The 23,369-nt window shown below is 42.6% G+C and overlaps 1 protein-coding gene across 1 annotated transcript in view; it reads right to left on the minus strand.

Annotated features, from left to right (window-relative positions):
• Nucleotides 1-23,369, minus strand: part of RFX7 (regulatory factor X7) — a 46,011-nt gene that overhangs the window by 20,532 nt on the left and 2,110 nt on the right. Inside the window, exon 2 of the mRNA XM_088063142.1 lies at nucleotides 3,504-3,537. Coding sequence (XP_087919268.1) covers nucleotides 3,504-3,537 — 34 coding nt within the window. The remainder of the gene's footprint in view (nucleotides 1-3,503; nucleotides 3,538-23,369) is intronic.

The raw sequence follows: 23,369 nt of genomic DNA on the forward strand, positions 1-23,369 counted from the left end.
AATCTCTGCTGTTTCTGTTTTGACAGTTACCAAATACAGATAGGAAACTACAGAAATGCACAAAACAAGTAGCAAACAAACCAGAGATCAGTGGCCACACAGATCTGCTTCAAATGAATTTGTCCTTTAGATGCCTAAAATAGACATAGAACAAGATTTTCATTGAAACAGATGCAACTTTCTTTTTCATTCTAACAGGCATTTTGACTGAGCAAAATAAACACCAGTGAAATAAATCAGGACGACCAAAATAATGTGGGGTAAGTTTTTTTTAAATTAAAATAGCAGGTTTTGATATCTGTTTCCATTCTGGGAGACACTAACTTGTTGCTGCAAATTTCTCCAGCACAAAGAGAAAAAGATCTCTTCAGCATAAAATGAGGTTAAGGACTTAATCTGCGCTATAGGAAACAGAGTTTATTCATGTTTCTGCTTGAACCAGAGAACCTAGAGATTTGAACACGAGTCCCCAAAAATCAAAGAATATCTTTCAGGTTTCCTGACTTTGGTGGATTGGTTCTCTCCTGGTTTTCTCTGCCTGCTGATCTACTGTCAGGTCACAAACATGAGTCAAGCTTCATTTCAAAGCTGTCAAAAGGGATTACCAGAGGAAAACTCCAAGCAAAAAAAAAATATGCTTTTTCTGCATCATTTACCTAGTCAGGCCAAACTTTAATAAGGTAGAAGAATATACTAAGGAACAATTGGAAGAGCTGCTACTTCTGTAATGTATGCAGTGCAAATGTCATTCAAATTTGAACTATTTCAAATTTCCATAATGAAAGCAGAATTACAGGTTATTTCTGTCCTGGATAAGAAGAGCTGAAGGCCAGTGGCACTCTGCAAGCTTTATGCAAGACTACTGTTTTAGAAAGCATGGACTGCTGTTAATATTTCTTTCCACAATTTGAGTATTTATAGACAACTACACTCTAATCAAAGTGAAAAAGGCTGTGCCAAGGGCAATGTAACCTGCACCTACTGGCAGAAAGGCCCTAAAATCTGTCATACTTCAGCAGAACAAACATTTATTATTTAACAACTAGAACTAAAAATAGCAAAGTAGTCAAGCAATCATCTCCCTACTCTATGAACAGAGAAACAAAAGGCAAAGATTAAGTAAGTTACTCTAGGTCAGATGGTTTGTTGGAAATATCACCAGGACAGAAAATAACTAATACTAAAAACACCCTTTTATTCTAGAAAGCAGATAATAAATACATTTGATATACCTTATCTGAGCAGAAGCAGGACCATATTTCAGGTGCTAAATAATTCCAAACAAGCCCTAAAACCATACGTCAGCTTTGTTCTGACAGCGCCCAAGCACAGGTGCCAAGGCTTTGTGGAGCTTCTGTCGGTCTCCTGTAGGGCCAACACACGAATGGCACCTTTGCTGCCACAGGATTGACAGACGCTGCCTCAGCACACCCCACACCACCAGCAGCTCTGCTTTCCACGGCCATCGATCCAGCACCCTCTCACCAGCACTGACCTCTTTGCAGAGGACTAAGAAAGAAACCTTGGCCTTCTTGCTGGGTGATTATATGGAGCAAACCATTTTAAAAACTGGGTTCAAAAGTTCACTTAGTATGTGGCTACAAATACAACAAGTGAAGTCATAAGAGAATCTACTGCTAGACATGTTTACTACAGTTAAAAAGATGTTATAATGAATTTTTAATGACTGTTTACACCACAATTCTTGCTAATTATCATTTTTGGATTGCACAGTATACAATGATTTTCTTATGATCTCCCAGAAACTGACAGTATGTTGGAATGTGAGTGGTGCAGTGTAACAAGTTGAAGAGATGACTCTGGACTCTTGTATGAGCAGTTGCAGTCTCAGTGCTCTTACACTGGCTGCTTTCCACAGCCCTCTGCTATGAGCCACCTCCACAACATCAACACAACATATTGCCATCACCTCTGTTTCTTCCTATTTCTCTCCCTGCTGAACTGCGTTGAACTTGGCAGCCTACGAACATTTCTGTGTGGCTCTGCACATGGGGGCTGTGACTGGTGCTGCCAAAGGAGGGATTCAGAGCTACACAGCCACAGCCTTTCAGTTCAACATGCTTCTACATTCTGTCTTGCAGCTCACAGCTTTCCAAAGCACCTAAAACCACAGAAACCATTTTGCCAGAATTCAGCTAAATTTTGATTTCCTCAAACTATTCTGATCTTGGATTTTTCTTTTTTAAACTACCTGAATTAGATCTACCTTTGCTAACCTAGAGTGGCTTTTCCACTGTTGACACGACTCCTCTGAACTCATCAGCAGGACAGACAAGGAGGCATCTGGAACAGAAAATTAGACCATCAGGACACTGCTGCTCTGTTCCAAGTCAAGCCATGGAGACTGCTTTGTGTCCAAGACTTCTCTGTCAATCCAATGGATAAGACCTACCCAATACCCTCATACAAACTGATAATCCCTGCATCAGTACACAAAGTCCATAAATCTGCGGAATTTAATGCAAAAATAGTCCTAGTGTAATTCCATTTTCTTAAAACAGATTGCCAAAAGCAGATGACTGCTTAACCTCCTACTTATTTGCTCCCTCTCCAATGCTACTCAGAAACACCTACCCCAACTCCCATTTTTTTTTTGTAGAGAAATACCTGGTGTTGAAAAAGAGTTTTACAAATTCAGTTTTGCAATCTGTCCTTTTACCACTGAAGACTCATATGCAAAAGAGTTAAGATCTCAGGGCAGCTGCTTGGTGTTCACAAATGTCAATAAGGAATAAAGAGGACAAAAATTACATTCTGCATTCCTATTCCCACTGGGTGCACCCAAGAACTTTTAAATAGAGGTTAAATGGGGTCCAAAGTTTGTTTGCAACACAATACAGCTTTAAATCTTATAAAACAATAAATTAAGACATTTTAAGTCAAGACAATTCAGTATCACCTGAATCAGATTTTGATAATGTGACTTTGAGGAGTATTCTTTGTTAACTCAGCCCTACTATTTGATAGTATCCAGATGGTTATCTATTACACCTTTTTTTCTTATCCACTGGTACTTCTGGATGAAGTGCTGAAGGTAGAAAGTCAGGATAAGCAATCCCTTCCAGTCCTAAGATTTATGAGCTCAAGACTCTGATTTAAAAAAACTGACATCCCGCTCACTACTAAAAACAAATAAAACCTCTTTCTGAACTAGTGCTTCCTAAAAAGAATCTCTTATCACTGCCTAGATCCTGTTATTTTAGTGCACAAATGAAGATGATGTTTTTGCAATTCAAGAGCCTTTCCTGCTTCAAAAAATGATCTCTCTGCTGTGTTTGCAGCACAGCAGAGCTAACAGGACCTGTAGTGCTGCACATTTCTGGGAAGGTACCTGAGATGGTAACTAATTTAGATCACATTTAGTGGTAGTACCTTGAAGTACTGCTAATGAAAGGCTTCATAATAGTTGTCAGTCTCCAGAGCCATCTATTTTGGTCTCGCAGCTCGTTAAATATTGAAAAGCATTCTGGAGTTGTACTTACCAAAATGCAGTCCACTTTAGATTGTACAGTTTTGCTAGATGTGAGGGAAAAAAAGAGAGAAGAGAAATACTGAATTAGTCTAAAATCAATGACGAAAACATTGCATATTAGAATTTCTATCACTGCACTACAGGCTTTAGATCTTCTCTGAAATATCTTGCTAGACAATGGAATAATACTCAACTATTTTTCTGTAGAAAGTCACCCAAACTTAACTGCTTGTTAGAATTCTTGCTGCTCTGTTCTTTTACATAACAACTGTATGTTTTTAGTGAAATACCATTGCAACTGTTATCCCAAGATACAATGCAGCCAGGATGGATGTCACTACTTTTATTGTAGCTCTTGCACAATTCAAATGCATTTGACTTGTTTATCTGTAAACACAATTAACCATCCCTCTCTCCCCATGCCTCAGTAAATCCCACCACTTTAAGGCATGTATTTCTAGCCTTCCAAAGAGCAGCTACAAGGCACACAGCTCCTATTCCACTGGCAACTCTGGAGTTTTCCAAGTTAGTCTCACTACCTCCCAGCTAGCATATTAAGATGACAATGGGTGGGGACTCAATTGAAATATGCCAGGAATGACCTCAGTGCATGTGCCAAGGCAGGCAAACAGTATGGAACTTATTATACTTCCTATAAACACACCCATGAGCAGCTTTTGTATTTCTTAAGGGTGCTGTACTTCACATGATTTGTCTGACAGCATTAGTTGAAGGCATTTCATCACTGCTCTGAAGAGGAGCAGGTGGTTTCCCATACAGAAAACCCCAGTCTGAACACCTACTGAACAAGCATCACACAATCATTTTTTGAGTTCAGAGAGCAATTATTTTCCTTGTAAAATAAAAGGTAATTCAATCTCCTCACACAACAAAACATCTCATGGAAGTTTCTTTACTTTTGTAGGATGCTATCAAATACAAAGCTAGACCAAGTCAGGCAGCTGATAGATTTATTAAAATTGTAAGTAAGAAACAAGCAAAACAAACAGCTCTAGTGTCTGGTGGTGATAAGAACCAGCATCTTCTGTTCCATCAGATGCCCAGAGGCAGGAGTTTGGCTGCCCTGCTTGTTACACCACTTCTACTTTGAAACAAGACAATCTAAAAATCTGTTTTGTAGAGGCTGCTGACACTGATGCCCCCTCCCATACATAAACTCCTCAGGTTATAGTGACAGAATACAATAAAAGATTTCAACAGGTAAGAATATTTGACAAGTTCACTGAAGCAAATCCATCAGCAGACATCCACTTCAGCTGACTTCATGTAGGAGAAGCCATCAGGTGGGCAGACAGGAATACCAAGGAGACAGTAAAGCAGAGCTGCTGGGGATTATTAAGAACAGGGAGTTCTTAAAAAGGATGGTAAAATGGAAGCTTTGCCTTGCGTTAGGAAAGATGCTCACATACACTGCAGCAACTGAAGAAGGGAACCTACACGTCATCTCACTCATCAAAAACCACCATCTTACCAGAAAAGCCAAAGGACACCAAGCACAGAAACCTGCTGCTGCTGCACGTTGCCAGTGCATCTGACCCAAAGCTGAGCAAATTGATGGGGACACAGCAGCTCCAGCAGCACCTCTCCAGCCTGGACTTCACCTATCCACTGCCTCCAGCCCCAAGCAAGGTCTCACAATTCCCGTGCTGCTACAGATCAACAGCTTCTCCTACAAAGCAGGTATCGGGCATATGTACCCATTCTTGTACCCAAACCTCTTGTACGGCTTCACATGACAGCTTATGCAGAAAGGGTGCACAAAAGGCAAGGGGAGGCAGGGTACAGCCATAGCAAACTTAGCCCTAATACAGTCTCTACAGACAACACCATGCACTGGGCTTTTCAGGAGAGCACACTCCAGCCAGCACAGCTCCCCTTCTGCCAACCTGAGCATGAGCATGCCCATTTGCATTAACATCTTCTTCTTGCAAAAAAAAAGAGGCAAGTTGCCAGGAGGCAGCTGGGCAGGAGATCCCCAGAGCTGTCCTTTTATCTCCAAATATCAGTCTGAGTCAGGAAACGTAAACTTAAATTTAGTTCAGGCTCTTCCAGTTGTGACCTCTGCTCCTACAGCACCGATCAACAGTGCTGAGAAGCTGCAGCAGAGAAGCAATAATAGGGCCAGTAAATACAGCTTCACTGTGTTTCATTCTCATCAACTGGTGGCACAAAAAGGATGGCCAAGTTCATGTCTCCAATCTGCAAGCAGATGTTGTGACATTTTAAAAGGCAAAGGTCCCACTGCTTCAACAGGGATAAGTGTGATCTCTATTTAAAAAGCAATTTTTTCCATCTCCTGCTCCACACTGTTGAGTATACTGGGAGGACATAATTAAAATTTGTTAGTGGTAAACTGAGGTTTCTTTCTTCCTAACCAGAGCACAGGTTAATGTTGCTTCATTTCATAAAGCTTGTGCCTAATGACAAAAATACTTATTTTCCTTCCAGTGGAGGTGATCCACATCAAAATCAAGCAGTGGCAACCCTGAGGAATGAGCCCTTTGACTGGGACAGTACTGGGAGTGACCTTCTTGTGGTCCTGAGCACTGCACAGAAACATTGCATTTGGTGACACTGCAGGACACTTCTGCATCACATCAGGAGATAAAAGGACAAGTGACAAAGGTGGCAAAGGGACAAACATCCCAGTTATACTTGCCACTTTTGTTTATTTTGCCCCACTTCCTTCTCTTCTCTAGCAGGACATGCATGCTTTGAAAGCTAAAGTTTCATTTACAAGTAAGTCTGCTTCTGTCACTGTCAAATGCATCCCTTACCTAATTACTACTGCAATTACAGTGCCTGCAACCAGCAATCCCAACAACCAGGCCTGACACAGAGGCATTTCTAACATCTGGAGGCCATTACCCACACGTTTTGCTGCAAGCCTAGGAGTAGCTGCAGGAGCACAGCAGGAATGATGTTCTTTCCAATGAAAATAACCATTTGGATCTATTCGGAACCCAAGCCCATTGGAAACTCAGAACTGCACCTAAAGCCCACAGCCAGCTCCTTCTGGAAGCTCATTGTGATTCACCCCCATCTAGAAGCACAGCTGGTGTTACTCTCTCTTTTGTAGCTCTTCATGATGACAGTCTCCCTCAAGTCAAACTAGTTCACTTACTTGATCCAAAATATAATTCATACAATTTTACCCAGAAAAAGATTCGTGATTCTAGGGGTAGCTATCTCTTGTGAGCAACAACAAATGTGGCTGCTTTTACAGCTGCCTTGGATTTACCAACTTGTGCCCAATGACCCAACAAAAGAACCGTGGAGCACAAAATTTTGTATCAAAACTTTGTAGGTGCTCCTCTCCAATCAAAAATCAGAGACACTATCACAACCAACAAGGAGACATTTGTTCAGTGGGTACCATCCTATTGACTGTTTCAAAGTTAAGGCACAAGGAGTGACTCAAGAGGGACCCTGTTGTACCGTCTACAGCAATGTTCCTCAAAAAATGTCAACTCTGCTCTGAACACCACCAGTGCAGATCAATCTGGTCATCTCTGGTCACCTACCCACCAGCCACTCAAAACCTGCACCCAGCTTCTACTAATTAGTAAACAGCAGAGAAAAGGAGGTTTCTTAGGCTGTGCTTGGGGAAGCAGCACAGGGCAGCTCCCTGCAAAAGCTGCTGTGTTTCATGGAGAACCCCAGACCTTACAACTTCCCAGGGAACATGAGTTGGCTGCTTGGGGTCTGCAGCAAAAAGCCTAACAGAAAAGCTTTAGGCCCACCGTAACAGCCTCAGCTTTTGACTTTCAGGGCCAAAACGTTTGAAGGATTCTTGAAGGTAACTTTCAAAGGCTGTAGTGATTGAAGCTTCTAAAGGCTGAAGACAAACTCCTGAAATTATCTTTAGGAGAATGAGATGGGGAGAAATCACATGAAAGTATTTCCTCAAACTGCTCTTCCATCTTCTGCCAAAGTACGCATTTCTGTTTTCCCTGACCTACTTATGTATTTCTGCTCAGCACAGACCTTACTTGGCATGGGCAGAATGAGGAGTGTGTTCTCTTCCCAGGTGAGCAGCTGAGTTTACTTTGCACTGAAGAAGAGAGAGGGGAAGAAAGCAGAAGAATAAGGCAAGAAGATGCATTTTTTTTTTTTTTCTAAGTGGCACAGAACCAGATGCTGCCAACCTTCCTCTCTAATTAAGCAATAGTTTACTTTCAGGAAGAGGCAGCTGAATTGCACTGAGCAATATGGGACTATTGTATTACCAGAAGTGGCAGAATTCAGTTACTCTGAGTACAAGTACCTCCTTAATGTTACAAACAGGAGAAGCCATATAACCACAAAGGATAAGAGAAGCCTTATGTCTGTGAGATCAGAAAAAGGGAGGTGGTTGGGAGAAATAAAAGAAAGCCCTTGGATTTGTCAGCTACTGCCCGGTTAACCCTGAGCCTTCTCAAAGCCTGCACAGCACTGAAACTAACCCTCAGCAGTTTTGCAACTGAGAGCATTCAGCCCCTATGAAAGGCTGCAGCATGACCAGCACTGTGGGAGCACAGTGAACACCCCTGTGAACACCCACCCTGCCCCACAGCTCCTGTCCTGGGACATGTGTCCAGAGCAGGATGCTGCCAAAGGCTCTGGGGATGAGTCCCTGGCTGAAGCAGCACAGCAGCACTTCCAGGACATTGCTGTTCTGCTCAGTCAGGGGAGACCTCCCAGCCCCAAAAGTCACACAGGACACGGCTCTCACCATTCAGGCACTGGCAGTGGACTCGTTCCTCAAATGGAGGAGGATGGCAACAACAGACCCAGTTCGACCAAACTCAGCAGACAAGTGGAGCACCAATTTGTTCTGCAAAATTTAGTAATGGTTTGAGTAGCTGGTCACATGTGGGCACAGAGGGATTTTTTCATCAAAAGTTTGCTGCATTCAGTGAAATTGCCACAGATACTCTGTATCCCATTAGGTCCAGGATTGCAAATATTTGCATGACCTGAAACATCCTCCTGAAAACAGCCTCTGTATAGCTGTGTTTCATATGCTTGGCACTTACTGGACAGCCTACAGAAAACATTATTTCTGCCAAACCATAATGCAATTGATGAAAAGAAACTGCTTTCCATCACTGCTCATAGCTGAGCCATATACCAGGAAGGCAGGGCTTAACTCCTGACCAGACAGCCAGGGTTCCCTCTGCAGATTCCCAGTTTCCAGTACTGGTGTATTAAGTTACATTATTACCCAACATGCAGGACTCAAGAGCAAAAAGTTGCAACTAAAATGGAAAACCCCAGTGTGCAGTTACCAAGGGCACAGTTACCTAGTTATTTACCTCAGCCTGCAAACTACCCTCTCAGCCATCTGAGAAAATGTTTACAAAGTTATAAAATAAACTTTCTTTGGAAAAATGGAAAAAGCAAAACAGAAGCAAAAACCCACCAGGGACTGTTCAGAACAGGAAAGTTCTGAGTGGCTCATGTGCAGCGCATACAACTCTGACAGTGCATGGCAATCTGCTGCCCTGGTATTTTACTCACACCTGAAAACAAGCCTTCCACAAGAGAAGGATACCCAAGACAGCAGTTTGAGCTGTCCTCCAAAGAAGGAGTGTCTTGGCCATATGGCCTTTCAGAAATTACTGTGATCTGCAAAGCCTCCATTTCCCACTGCATCAGCTGTTCCCCCATACCATCCCCACAGGTTGTTTGTCAAACTGCTTAGCACCAGGGCCTAGGGGCAGCCTGCAAGGGCATGTGTCTCCCAGGCACAGGAGGCATTTGGGTGTTGACAGCACCCAGGAACTCTTTCTCCTGTGCAGCGTCCTGCTGCCCCTTTGTCTCTTGCAAAAACCCACTTCAGCTCCCAAGGAAAACAAGTCAGACTCAACAGCGACAGTTTTGCCAAAGTCAGCTTTCTGAAAGCCATGTTAAAATAGGGAGGGTCATTATCAAACTGACCACAAACCCTTTTGGAAAGATTCAATCTGAATTCCACAACTCTGATGACATCAGGTAATGTTAAAAAAAAAAAAAAAAAAAAAAAAATCTCTATTTACTCTGCATGCTGTGAGGAACCACTCAATAAAAGGATTACCAACCCCATTACAGTAAGTGGTACTATCAGAAAGGTACTATTATCACATCCTTACCACGACAAGCACTGCGTCCCAGCAGTGCCTGCAGCAATCAGCCCTTAATTCTTAATCTTACTGAATTAATGCTTCTCTTTCTTAGACTAACAGCTCTAAATATATCTTTATATAACCTTCCACTCAGAAGCACAAAGAAATGTTAAACTGGAGCCAAGGATCATCTAAGGAGAAAATTATGAAACAGCCGCCTATGTGTGCTGCTACTCAATTAACATCTTAACATATGCCATGTTACATTGTCTGGCTTGGCTCACAGTGATAAAGAAGTAAAATGGCTGTAAAAGCATTTCAATTAAATATTTAGAAAGCAGAGCTGCACAAGGTTGAAACCTGTTTGAATTAGCAAAATGACAACTATCCATACCGCTGGGCTAATATGTAAGAGCTCTAGCACAGGGTACTGAGAAAGGAAAGCACACCCCAGGCAAGCATGGCCCTGCACCCCAGGGCCAGGAACCACCTCCCATCCTCACCTCTCCACCTCGGGAGTGCCGCAGCCAAAAAGCAGGTGGCTTCTGATGCCACCTAGGGGCTCTGTCCCTGCCTGCACTGCTCCCTCCCTGGGGAGAATCCAGTGTCGTGCCCCAGACATCAGGCACTTGAGCCTAACTCAAACACAGGCAGAGAGCAGCAAAACATTTAGTACGAGACAAATTAGGTCTTTCAGGACTCAAATGCAGATCTATTTTTATTCCATATAAAAGCCACAGGGACCACAACTGCATCCTAAAAGCACATGAAGTGTCGCTATTTCCCTAAAGTATAAAAATGGAGAAGTGTCCACTGGAAATGTAGAAGTGTCCAACTCTGAGGCCTCAAAAAGTATACAAAACAAGTATTCACCAACTAGTAAATATTGTCTCTTTCAGTCTGAAGGCAGATTCCTCCTCAATCCCAGGCAAACCACCCTTCTCAGCAAAATCAGGAGGCAAATGCTCAGCAAGCCAATAAAAGAGCGCAACAAGAAGAGTGAGCTGCAACTACTTCATTCTCCCTGTAACCTACTCCGTCTCCTTCCACTCACCCGAGAGAATAAGCCAAACCAGTTTTCCATCAGACATAAGAAGGAGCAATGCTACATCACAATGCTGAAAAAGGTAGTGGTTCAGCATGCCTTGAAGTTAATGCAGGTTAAAATGTGTCAAATGCGTGACTTCAACACTTATTACTAAAATAAATGCAATTAAAATAGTTCACAGAGGATAAAAATTTAATCCCTTCACCATTTCTGACACTATGATCATTTTATGAGTATAAATAATGCCAACTATACAAACAGCTGAACAAAGAAGGAAGATAAGGCTGCTAATGAAATGCCCAAGTCTCAAATGTAGCCCATTGTAATGAACTGCCAAGAAATAATTAGCCGGCAGACATCAGAATACCTACGTCTGAAATGTAGGTCTATAAACATCTCTTTCAACTCTCTGAAGAAATCTAGTTGTATTCAACGCTAAAGGCTTGTTCCACTATTCTTAAAATAACTGGGAAGAACTTGCAACAACCACACACTGCCAGGTGCTCTATTCCAATAAGACAGTCATTTAAGTTCCTGGGGTAGGGCTTTTTTTTTTCCCATTTATTTAAATTCAGTGTATTGCCACAACTTACTGTAATGAACTCTGAGAAGAGACAAAGAAAATGCTTTTTACACAGCTCTCACCCTGGTTCTTTCAGCACTGCTCTGAATTAAAATCAGTGCATATTGTTACATTCAGGCAGGAGATTCTGTTCCAAGGATGCAGTGCCCTCTGTACAGGATGTGGGAAGATAATGACTAGAGAGGAGCCGCATCCTGTATTTATTACTAACAATCTACAATCTCAAAAAAGCATCATGAAAAAAGATTATTTCAGTAGAAATTTCATCTCAGGAATGTCCCACTGAAAGAATTAAGATGGAAGCAGTCACCAGACATGCAGGTTTGTGGCTAAGAAGCAAATCATCCATTGCAACAACTCATGTATTCCACAACAAAAACTGCTGGATTTAAAACTAATTATGAATAAACAAATCAACCTTTGGTTGCTTCAGAATCCAGTCTATAGATAGCTAAGAGATCTGCTGTGCTATTTTCAGCCGAGGTCATCAGGAACCCCATCACAACATTATTACTTAAGAGTTTGAACCGAAGGCGCTGTAAAGCCAACTATGAGACGCTAGGATTTTTCTCCAGCCTTTGTCCCACATGGCTCCAAGAAAGGACGCCTAGTGAAACTAAGGTGGTGACACTCCCCAGAAGCACTTAAAAACCAAGCAGGAAATTAAGTGCATCTATAAAACTTGTGCATAAAATTGTTTCTTTTCCATGCCTGCAGAGCCAACAAGATGAGGAGGAGAACGAAGGCAGCACCTTGCTGTGCATCACAGCCCACCACAGGTCACAGACCTGGTCCTCTGCTGCCTTTCCCTTGAGAAATGGTGGTGACAGACAGCTGATGGCAAAGCAAAACAATATTCATGTGAGAAAATAGGAAGAGTTCTACACTCTGCTTACATGTAACACACACCCAGAAACATACAGATCTGCATAGGGCTGTGTTTACTGCACAGAGCTCAGCTGAATCCAACAGAACAGCTCCCAGTGTCAGCAGCTCTGCAGCAAGGCTTTCCTACCACACGTGTTTCCCAATGCTGGCACAGGTGCCTGGATGGCAGATTTCAGCCTGCTGATAAAAAATGTGTTTCTTCTTCTTTATTTCCCATTATTTTCTTCAACATGTTCAAGACCCACAGCTATCCTAGTTATGTTCTATTAACAGAGATTTACTGCTACTGGTTGTAACTCTTTATTTCCCTATGCACTTAATACCCAGGTGCTGTCATCTGGTTTGCAGTACCACAATCCAGTCAAGCTCTTCTGTGGTTTTATCCTGAGATGAGACCCCCCTGCCCTGCAGAGCCCCACACGCTGTCAGAACAAGCCAGCACCCAGACACTGCACACAGCCATCCCCTCCCCAAAACCTGCAGGGTCAACAGCTGTAGGTGTCCCACTGTCAGCCTGGAAATGAGCCCCAGTCTTCCCAACACACTGCCACCTCCATGCTCCCTGGGCCTGGCACACACTGGGAAGCAGAGAAGCAATCCAGAGGCTGCCCTAGGACTTTCACAGACACTGCACTGAGGAGGCCCAGCTTAACCTGCAGGGTTTCCCTGGCACACTCTTTGTTCCTCCCCCATGCCCTCTCTCCCCTCCACATTGAACAGCTCCCCCATAGGCATCAGCCTGTCTTTTTGCAAACAAATGCAGCTTTTGTCTAGCCCTCCCAACACTGCTTGCAACATCCTATTACCCCTGCTTCTGCCCCGATTTCTGGACACATGCATTCCTCCTTCTCCTTGCTCCCTTTTCTCTCATGGCTGCCCACCACATAGCTCCTCTGCACCCTTTTTTCCACTTGAGGAACCTGTACCCAACTGCTGACTTCCACAGAATGCAATTCTTGCAACCTCTTAGGTTTCCCTGTGCTGAGTAATGCCCCGAGTATCTACATGCACTCTCCAAGCACCTGCCTGCTAAGAGAATCGACTCACTTCTTTCCTGCTAGATGGGCATGATTTCACTGCCATACGAGAGGCAAGTCTCTCCAGCTTGTGCCATGCTGCTCACTGGCACATCCCAGAACCCCCTCCTGTCCTTGACTTTACCATCAGGTGAAAATTTAAAGCTGAACACATGCAGGATGAACATGGCACTGCTGCCTGGTGGTGACCATACAACCTCCTATCTCAGATAGGTTCTTTCAGGCATCCATCCTTCAGCCTTGCACCTGCACCGAGGCACTTCTCACACACCTCTGCTTATCAGCTTCAACCCACTCTAGGCACAGAAGCTGTCTGGTCTCTGCAAATAAAGAGTTGCAAGTAGCTAGAAGACTCTTGCCTATCTCAAAGGTCAGTTCACTGAGTGCTAAAGCAGTGTAACTCATCAGCTTTCCATCCTCTGCTTCTGGGGGTAGAAAAAATAATCTATGTGGCATGTTTTGAACTAGGATCTTCAGAAGAGTTACAATATGCTACTCCAGTTCCTAAGGATTAATTTTGAAATGTTAGTTTCCCTAGCCTACAAACTAGGTAAACTTTAGTTTACTTGCAGACTCAAAAGCTTGTCTAAATGTGTAAGCTGCACCTGCTTAAAACTAAATCCGCACAAAATTTAATTAACCTAAAGCCGTGTAAGCTCATACGTGCATGCATCTATTTCAGTTTGCACCTACAAAGCAGAGTTTAAACACAACTACTCTCACTCCTAGGTGGCAAATTAACTCTCCAGCAGCTACCTTACATGGCCCTGCATGGCAGGACTGGCTGCTCCCGCCTGGATCATGTTTGCAGCTCTGGGGCTGCTACCATCAGGCCAGCCCAGCTCCACAGCAGCAGCACAGAGCTCCAGGGCAGCACTGCAGAACCTGCAGTGTGGGGCAGGCCAGCACCATGCACTCCACCCCACACACTGCTCCTTCCCTGCCAGGCTGCCTCTGAAGCTGTGATGATTGAACAAGTGAGTCTATCAGAACACTTCATCTAAAACCTGCTCATGAATGAAAATTATGAACAGAAAGGATCTGACCAGTATTTGATACCAAACAACTTTTGGGTTCAGTTCTCTGTGTCCTCAGAAGAGGGAACAATGTGTGCAGCCTTGCCATCCTACTGCTACAGGCAACCAGGGGGACAGGACACAAAAACCTAACAACTTTGCCATTTTCTTCTCAAGTAACATACCTGCTTTGCAGGCACAGCATCATCCATAAGCATTTTGATACCAATTTCAAAAGTTTTCATATTGTCATGGTTTTCTTTTGAAAATGTAGCAGAGGCACGTGACGTGTCCTAGCACAAAGTACTGAAGCCACAGCCACACAGGTCCCTGAGTTTAGCACCCTATTCAGACAATTCACAGAACACCTGCATGGATTCATTATGCATAGCATGCATACTCCAAACATCCCAGGGAGCGGCACAGTTACACCACAAATTACTTAGTAAAAGAGTCAAAACCAGAAAAGGCTGTCCTTGATTAAATCTAGATCAGATTTCAGAAAAGCTGCACTAAACTTCTGACTTTCCAAAAATCGTAACATCAGAGAATTGTATTTCAGACATATGTACAGTTCTAAGGCAATACTCACCAGAGTAACAGCACTGTTGACATTCACCTGTAGGCCACTGCACATTTTCAGCATCTAACAATCCACTGAATCATTCCTCTGTAAAAGCCTCACACTAATGTTTCCTGCAATTACTTGTCTGAGGGGTCCCTCCAGAAGGAGACATTGTTTAAGAGCACTACAGAATTGATCGGTCTGGATTTTCATTCCTGTGAATCACATCATGCGTAAACATTCCAGTGGGAGAGCTGATGTCTGCATTACGAGAATGAAAATGTCCTTTCCTGATTATTAACACAGTTTGATTTCAATTTTCACTGTGAACTATATGCTGCTTTGCCACTCCTTTGCTCAGGAGCTGAACTAATCGAGCCAAAACTGCAACTCATCTTTCTGAGTTTGATAGATTCCAGAAGAATACAACACACTTGAGCTATATCCTTATCCTACGCTGGGTCTCACCACAAAGCTACTGCTATGTGAAGTACTCAGCAGTATAGGTACTTACTAAAGTGACAAGAATCAATGTGAAGTGACAAATAATAATTATTAGTTCTGCACTGCAAACACTTACCGATTGCAAATATTTTCACCCTGAACAGCTGGAGCTACTCACTGACAGTGTCCCAGTGCATACAAGGGTGACTAAGTGTTCACAGAGGGGCTTCCAGACATGGAACCATGGCACATATGAGCTAAACTGTGTTTTTCAATTAAGTTACAAGTTCCACCAACTTGATTGTACATACCATGGTGATATATGAACCCACATTCCTACCCCCTCTAAGAAAAGTAAGCTGCTAGCAAGAAAGATGCAGTCCATGCAGATATGTTCCATGAAAGCTAAGTGGGGACTGCCTAAACTCACTGGTACTAAACAAAACAAAGTATTTTGTTTCATGTTTATTCTTAGCCTTGGAGATCAAGAGTATTTTTTTAGCTGCCATTACCTGAAAACTGACTACTCAAAGTATATTCAGGCACAGATCTACATGGTAAACAGATACCTGGCTTCTACTGAGAAGTAAGCAATAAGAGAAAGGTGTCTGGATATCTTCATGGATCACAGACTTAATTATACAGGTTACCAAATCTTAAGGATCAGCATTTTCGCATTTTTTTACATGATAAAATGATGCTCAAGATTAATTTTTAACTGAATATTCACTATAAACTGCATTTTGACAAACCTTTGCCCAGTGTAATTAAACACACAGAAACCACCAGCATTTCCAAATATTTTATTTGATTCAGCAAGCTATCTCCCAACAACTAATAGATTATGTTCAAAATATCCTTTTCCAGGGATATTTCTCTGATTTTAAAACTGTATCTATCATTCCTATTTCACTCACTTGTTGAATGAAAGAGACAAATACTTTTCCCTCAGCTGACACTTCATTTTGCAACTTTTTAGGAGTCAGTGATTGAACTATACCACTGCAATCAAGCCTAATGAAGGTAATGCTGCAGAGCAGGCTCCTGGAGCCAAAAGCTGGCTTAGCTCTTCAGCAAAATGTGGTTCCAGGTGTGAAGCTTCCAATTACTGCCAGTGAGTAACTTGACTGACTTTTAAATATCAACTAATTAATTTAGTTTATACGACCATTAATAGCAACTGTAGGCCCTCATCATTTATCATGCCAAACGGCTTAATACATAAAGAAAATCAAATCACAAAGAAAATTGACCAACCTTTTATACACCCTTAATGAAAGAAATTTTGTCACACTTTGTCAGAGCTTGGATAAAAAGTTTCTATGGCGTAATCTGACTCCTGCAAAAATAGTTCAAAATTATTTTTAGCCTTCTCTTCAGACAATCCCATCACAGCAGAAGGAGCTGCAGCTTTCACTAAGGGCTGGCCAGCCTTACAGATGCCTGACCCACAGCTACCAACTTCCACAGAAGCAGGACATGGACCACAGAGCAATCATGGCCTTGTACAAAGCGCCTGAACACAGCACAGTGCAGGAGACAGGAGCTCTGAGTGGATGATGACCAGCAGCAAGGAGCACAGCCCTCTTTGGCAGGGCATCCTGCATGCTCTTCCCAAAAACTACTGCCTGCACACCCTCAGCACACACAACAAACTGGTCACGCCAGAGGATGTCCAGCCTTGAAATAGAACTCTTGAGTCTCAATTTCAGATTGTCCTCAGACACCGCATTCACACAGGATCCAGAATCCTCTTGCAAAATTCTCCCCCCGGTTTAAAAAAGTACCCAAACCTCTCTAGTACCTTCCTCCCCTTAACTAGCAATAAAACTAACATGCAGTTCTGGAAGAAGGAGCTGTCACCTTTTTTCATAGCAGATAAAAACAAGACTAAAATTCCATCCACAAAAAATATTAAATGAATGTTAAAGCTTTTCAATTTAGAGGCCTTCAAAGAGGTACCACTTGCGGTACTGAGTAACTGCCTTTCCAGTCTGTACTTTAATGTAGCAGTGGTCCTGAAGAGGAAGGGAGAAGGCACACAGGAATATTTCCACTAAAGTCACAAAGACTACTCCAGGTATTTTCAAGTGATTTCTAAACAAGGGCAAGAAGGTGGTAAGGCAAACACAGGAGAAGAAACTGCCCATCCTATTATCCTGCACACTTTTCTCACACACTAGTTTCTGTTTGTCCAAAGGATGCTTGTGGTAGATACCTTGTTTGTACTGAGAAAAAGTTCCAACAGTTTGTATTGCTGACCACTTTAAAAACAGTATAATTCACTGCTTTATATGCATAGTCATGAACTGTAATTCCTACTGTCCACTGCAATCTAACTTTTTCACCCACAGGTGTCCCAACAACTTAATAATGGCACTTAGGAATTTCTGACTTAGAAAAACAGGTTGCCTGCATGCCTCTGAGGCCATCCATCAGAAAGGACAGCCATTGATCATGGACCTTGACATTTAACCACAAACTTCCTCTCAGGGGAAGATACAAATATGCCTCATTTAATAAACAAGTTCTCCCCAGGAACAAGATTTTCTCCCCAGACTTGAAGTACCTGACAATGGGCACTCCCAGGCAGCTCCAGGGAAAAGCTGAGTGGGACTCATCACTGTGGAGGACCACAGGTACCCCCCCCCAGACTGCCAGGGACACACATCCTGCCCTGGAGCAGCCAGGTGCTGCCATGCAGCATGTCCATGGGTTACAGCAGAGGAGGGACAACAGCTCCCAGCTATGAAGACAGTGCCACTCATCAGGTGCAGGTCCCACCAGCCAGAGCCACCCCCATCCCCAGTCCTGCAGCAACACCCGGCTTCCCACCCTGTGACAGGTACAACGTCACCACAGCAACCTCAAACAATTCAAAAGAAGCAACAAGGAAAATATTTGGGAAGTTCTGAATGTTCTTTTTTCCACTGTCTTAATAATTTTAAACATTCAACAACACAAAACACTGGGCAGCTTACTGAAAGCCTGTTGATGGCACAGCAGCCGATAACAAGCATCCTACTTGATGAGAGATAATCCTTTTTCCATTAAATCAAGAAAGCATTAAAATTGAGATACTGGCTAACTCCATTTAGAACAAAACAAAACAAACCATCAAAATTCCCAAAGATCTAATGGAACACCATAAAACATCCCACATCTTCCAAAATTTTTAGATTTAGGGGATTCTTCTCATTGGCTTAAAAGCACCAATTTGTGCTGGCCTTTGCTCAGGCTCTTTCTGGGTGACAGTGCACTCACTGCCTTTTCACCTATTGAATCTACCTTTGAATCACCTGCTGATAGCTTTGTAACACAGTCCAGCAGTCTACCTGGACTGCCCCAGAGGGAAGCGAGGAAGCTACCTCCCTGTCCTCACTGCCACAGTTTAAAAATAAAGAGTTCTGTATTTATATATGAGGTTTTGTAATATTAGATATTAGAAAGGCTTGAACCAAAAATCCAAATTTGGATCCTGATCTGAATTTTGCAGCTCTGGCCCTTCTCCAAATACTTCTGTTTGGCAAGCAGCTGAGTAGAGTAACAAGAGAAGGCAACATACATAAGTTATGGGATCTGTATAAAAACATTAAGCTCAACCCCTGCTCTCAAAATTACACACACACACAGAGAGAAAAAGACTAACAAAACCACCCCAAGCTCCAATTAATTAAAAGATTAATCAGTGCTTCAGTATAAAGCTGATCACCCCAACCTGAGCAGGACTGTCATCTCATCCAATTATACAGTTTTTTTCTGATTAATTTATACAATATCCAGAAACTTTTAGGGGGAGTTTCCAAGGTAGAAATTTGGATTCCTACTTGCCAGTGGCACACGGACACATGTAAATAACGTAGAACTCTCCCAGCTGGCAAGCAACCCAGCTACAGAGGCTTGGGATGACAATCCTACAATCCTGTGCTTACTAAGGACTCATTAGATAACTGCTGCTCTGAACCACAATATCTGACTTGCTTCAATGAAGAAACTCCTGCAGTGGAAAGTAAAATGTTTATGAAAAAAGGAATTTCATGTTTGATGCTGTGAAGTCAACAGTTGCATGCACTCAAATTTGTTCCAAATGAATATCAGTAAAACTTATCCAAATCTTTTATTACTTGACTAGTGCTTCCCCCCCATATAGTTTTTAGATTCCATTGTTCCACGAAACAAAAACAAACAAAATACACAAACAAGAGTAAAAAATCTACTCTCCTAAATGCAGGTTTATAAAGATCTTTTTTCTGCAAAGCTATTCCCTCCAACTCGGAGCCAGGATATTCAATAAAACCTCAGCTCCATTCTCCAAAGGTTACATAAAGGTCACCATTCATTTTACTCAGGTTTATTTTCTAACCTTGTAAAAATGCCTGCAGACCAAATTGGCTTCCACACCTGCTGACCTAGAAACTGCACCACTGTGGTGGCCGTGCCCCATTTTGGAAAGTCGCTTCTCCTCCCACGCCACCCTGGCTCTGATTGCTGCGCCGCTGACCTGCTGCTCCCGGCACTCGGAGGCTTTCCCAGCAGCACAGGGATGCACTGCAGCAGGGAACAGCAAAAGCTTCTGAACCTTGCTTTGGTGAGAAGGAATTCTTCTGGGGGCCTTCCCCAGAAGGAGTTTCTGTGTACAGGAATGTGTAGTAACAGATAAAGGGTGTACCTGGCCCTTGTTCAGAGGAGTGGAAGGTCTCCGAACAACCCACAGAGGCCATCTCCAGGAGAAGTGAAGTTGAGAAAGGGACAAAGGGTATAGGATTTATTTTGCCCAGTTCAGTTCTGCACCACAGATGGTTACACCCTGGTTTAAAATTTGTTTGCAGTCAGAGAATTAGGCACATGAAGTGATCGGATGGATTGTTTCATGGAAAAATCTTTCCCATGAGCTAGCCCTCACCTCAGAAATGCATTTTTTTTCCTCCACAGTAATTACATGGGAACTTGTACAAAACCAGGTGGAGTGAAATGAAACAAATTCCACTTTCTGTTCCTGTCCATTTGGGGAAGCAGAGTGTGAAGGAGAATGACAAGCTGCTAAATGCTTTGCCCAAGGAGGGGTGACCTTCCCTGAAAACACCATGAACTATTCTAAATTTTTTTTTATTCAATTTTTTTCTATGTATTTGACTGCTTATACACCATATCAGGAAATACATTCAGGACAGGCAAACTTTACCATCACCTGGAAACAGAAGAACCAAGAAGCTAGGGAAAACTGACTTGGTGATAAGAAATCTTTGCAGTTTTACACACCATCTCTCAGCTGAGTGGCTCAAGGTACTTTTTCAAAAGAGGTAAACACACTTCTGATGCTGGATAGATTAAGTGAAATGAGTGCAGGCTGTACACCTGTCAATGATAGTTATTTGATTTTCCCCACAGAAATCAGTAATCTGTAATTGAAGACTTATAACCTGTGTTTCCCACCTCCAACAATGAATTAACCAGGATGAAGGAGGGAGTGACATCCACTGCATTTTGGGCTGGGGGTACAGAATAACCACAAGTACTCTGTAATCAGAGGAAATATTGAGTTCTCTCAATTTTGACAGGCTACTTACCAAAATACTGAAGGTTATGTTAGGGTTCTTTCTCTTATTTCCCACCTCCCTCTCCCGAGCTATGAGAAATAGAGAAAATGCAGATGGACTGGCTTACATGTTAATCCAAACTGACTCAAGAAATACTTATTTTTGAAAAAATGCATACAGAAATTTCAACTGCAGAAGAAAGCTACCAGAAAGGTATATCCATCTGCATTTGCTAAAAGCCTGAAACACATACCCCTCAAGCGTCCCTCTTCATTGCCAGGCATTTTATTAAAAATATCAAGACTGTCAATCATTTTTTCTGCTGACCTAACTATACAAATAAGTAGCAATTTCTATTATGAAAAACCTCAATGGCATTTCCCAAGTTGCAGAACATTTGCTCTGCCAACAGCTAAGTGACGATCCACGCTTGCTGACAATGCCTAATGAGGAGTGATGGATGCAACTGTAGGAGGGAGCAGGAATGTTTTAAGTCATAAAAACGAATGGAGCCTTCCAAAGATTAGAACACACTTGTGTTACAATCAGCTAATCTGGTTTTCTAGCACAACACCAACAGCCCAAAAAGTAACACGGGCACAATTCAATTCTACTCCTCCTTCAACATGAGACAAACTGGGCATTAGGACACAATTTCGGCACTGCCCAGACCAGCTCATGTGGTTTTCCAATGCAACTTCTGGCTAGAAGAGCGATTTGAGGACAAAAATGATGGGTCTGAAACCCACACCCACATCCAGTTGAAATGGCTGCAAATGCAGTGCTTTGTGTTTGCCACTCCACACTGACTGGTCCTCAGATTGGTTTACACATGAGACACTAGGGCGGGGAAGGAGAGAAATTAATCTCTCAAGTAGAATTGCTATATTCAAATCCTAACAGATGTCTTTATGACAAAAAGAGCTGAGATGCAGGCAAGGTGAAAGAAGCTAGGGCAAACCTATGCCAAGATGCAAGCACCAGATTACTATTTACAATGGTAAACAAGTGCTCATTGCAGAACCATCACCAGTTATTCGCAACAGTGAACAAGAAAACAAACCTGTCCGTTCCTTCAATGTTCACAGCTACTGGATTTCAGATTAATACAGTCAGCGGAGGGATTAAATTGCCTAAAACTGTTGGTCTTTTCCTTTTATGCCAGTGATGACAGACCCTCAGCTGACACCATCCTCCCTTGGCCATCTCCGCATCTCAATCCTTGTGCCACGCTGCTTTTACATCCATACTTTGCTGGCTGTCTTCAGCTGTAAGATTTTCCTTGGCAAGTCAATGTGATACTGAGTAGACTCCGTCTTCACCACCATATGTTTGGGTACAAAAACATCATATACAAACAACACACATTGGGTAATACAGTACCCTCACCCGAAGAAATAAGTGAAACCCCATTAGTCTATATGCTCAGACAGCTGACTAGGGAGGTTTTCCCGCCTCGGGCTCCAACGTCTGGACAAAAAGCTATTAATAAATATGAAAGCTTTAACGAATCTAAAGAGAAATAAAAACACGCAGATTAAGGCCCAGTGTCCAGCGAAGACCAGGGCAATTTACAAACCTGCCCATGCTGACACTAATCAGCCAGGCTGGGCTCCCAAAGACGTGTTCTCTCTGTCTAGACTTCTAATCCGTCAATGGGAAAAGACATCCAGTATTATTTCTGCCCGCTTCACCCACACCGTAAGAACACATCCAACCGCCTCAGCAACTCACACACACAGCACAAAACAAAACCAGACACCACTTTGCTGCATGTGCTCAAGAGGGGCAGGCAGGACACAAATACAGGTAGACAGTGATGAGCTTCAATTACTGTAACCAAATAGCAGTTAAATACCTGTATGTGATGTTGTAATGCAAATAAATACTTCCTGATTTGCTTTTAAGCACAGCTAAGTCACTCTTATCTTCCCCTCCTCGGATCAAACTAATGGTCACCTTATATGCCAAAAAACACCCCCCAAAAAAAAACAACCCAAAACCAAACGCAACAAACTGGACACCTAAAAAGCATAATTTTAAGTCTTCAGTACCTATACTGACCATGCCTGCAAATGTAATCAGCAGGGCTTAAACTATTGTTTCAATATAAGAGACTCCACATTTACACAATTACTTAATATGGTTTTGTCAAACTACATTTTAATTTAATGAACAGAATAAAATAAGCACGAGCTGAGATAATGATTAGCTCATTGTCCCACTCGTGGCCTGCATCACTCTCTATATTTATATTTGTCTGTAAAGTGGAGGGACAAGCACAGACTTGTTTGTGATCCTCAAGTCCAGCATTTACGTAGCTGCTATATTTTGCTATACCACTATTTCATTGACAATACAATCTGAAGACTGAAACCTTTTAAAAAACCAACCAAACAAAACTTGTAACAAACACAACCAACTAAAAGCCTCCATCCACTATGCACAAACACGTGTAGGAAAAAAGGAGGTAGGGGGAAAACAACAGAGAAGAGTAGCGACATGGATGTGCTAAACCAAAGCAGCAAAGGGGGAACTGAATGCACCAACCTGCCAGCACATGCAACTGGCACAGCAGGGGAAGAGGGGAGGAAGAGGAGGGAAGACGAAAAGAGGAAGAAGCTCTGCTCTGCACATTACACCTCATTCTG

The sequence above is a fragment of the Pseudopodoces humilis genome, chromosome 16 (assembly GCF_049639895.1).
Source record: "Pseudopodoces humilis isolate 2021_Gansu_Grassland_sample_001 chromosome 16, ASM4963989v1, whole genome shotgun sequence".
Taxonomy (NCBI): domain Eukaryota; kingdom Metazoa; phylum Chordata; class Aves; order Passeriformes; family Paridae; genus Pseudopodoces; species Pseudopodoces humilis.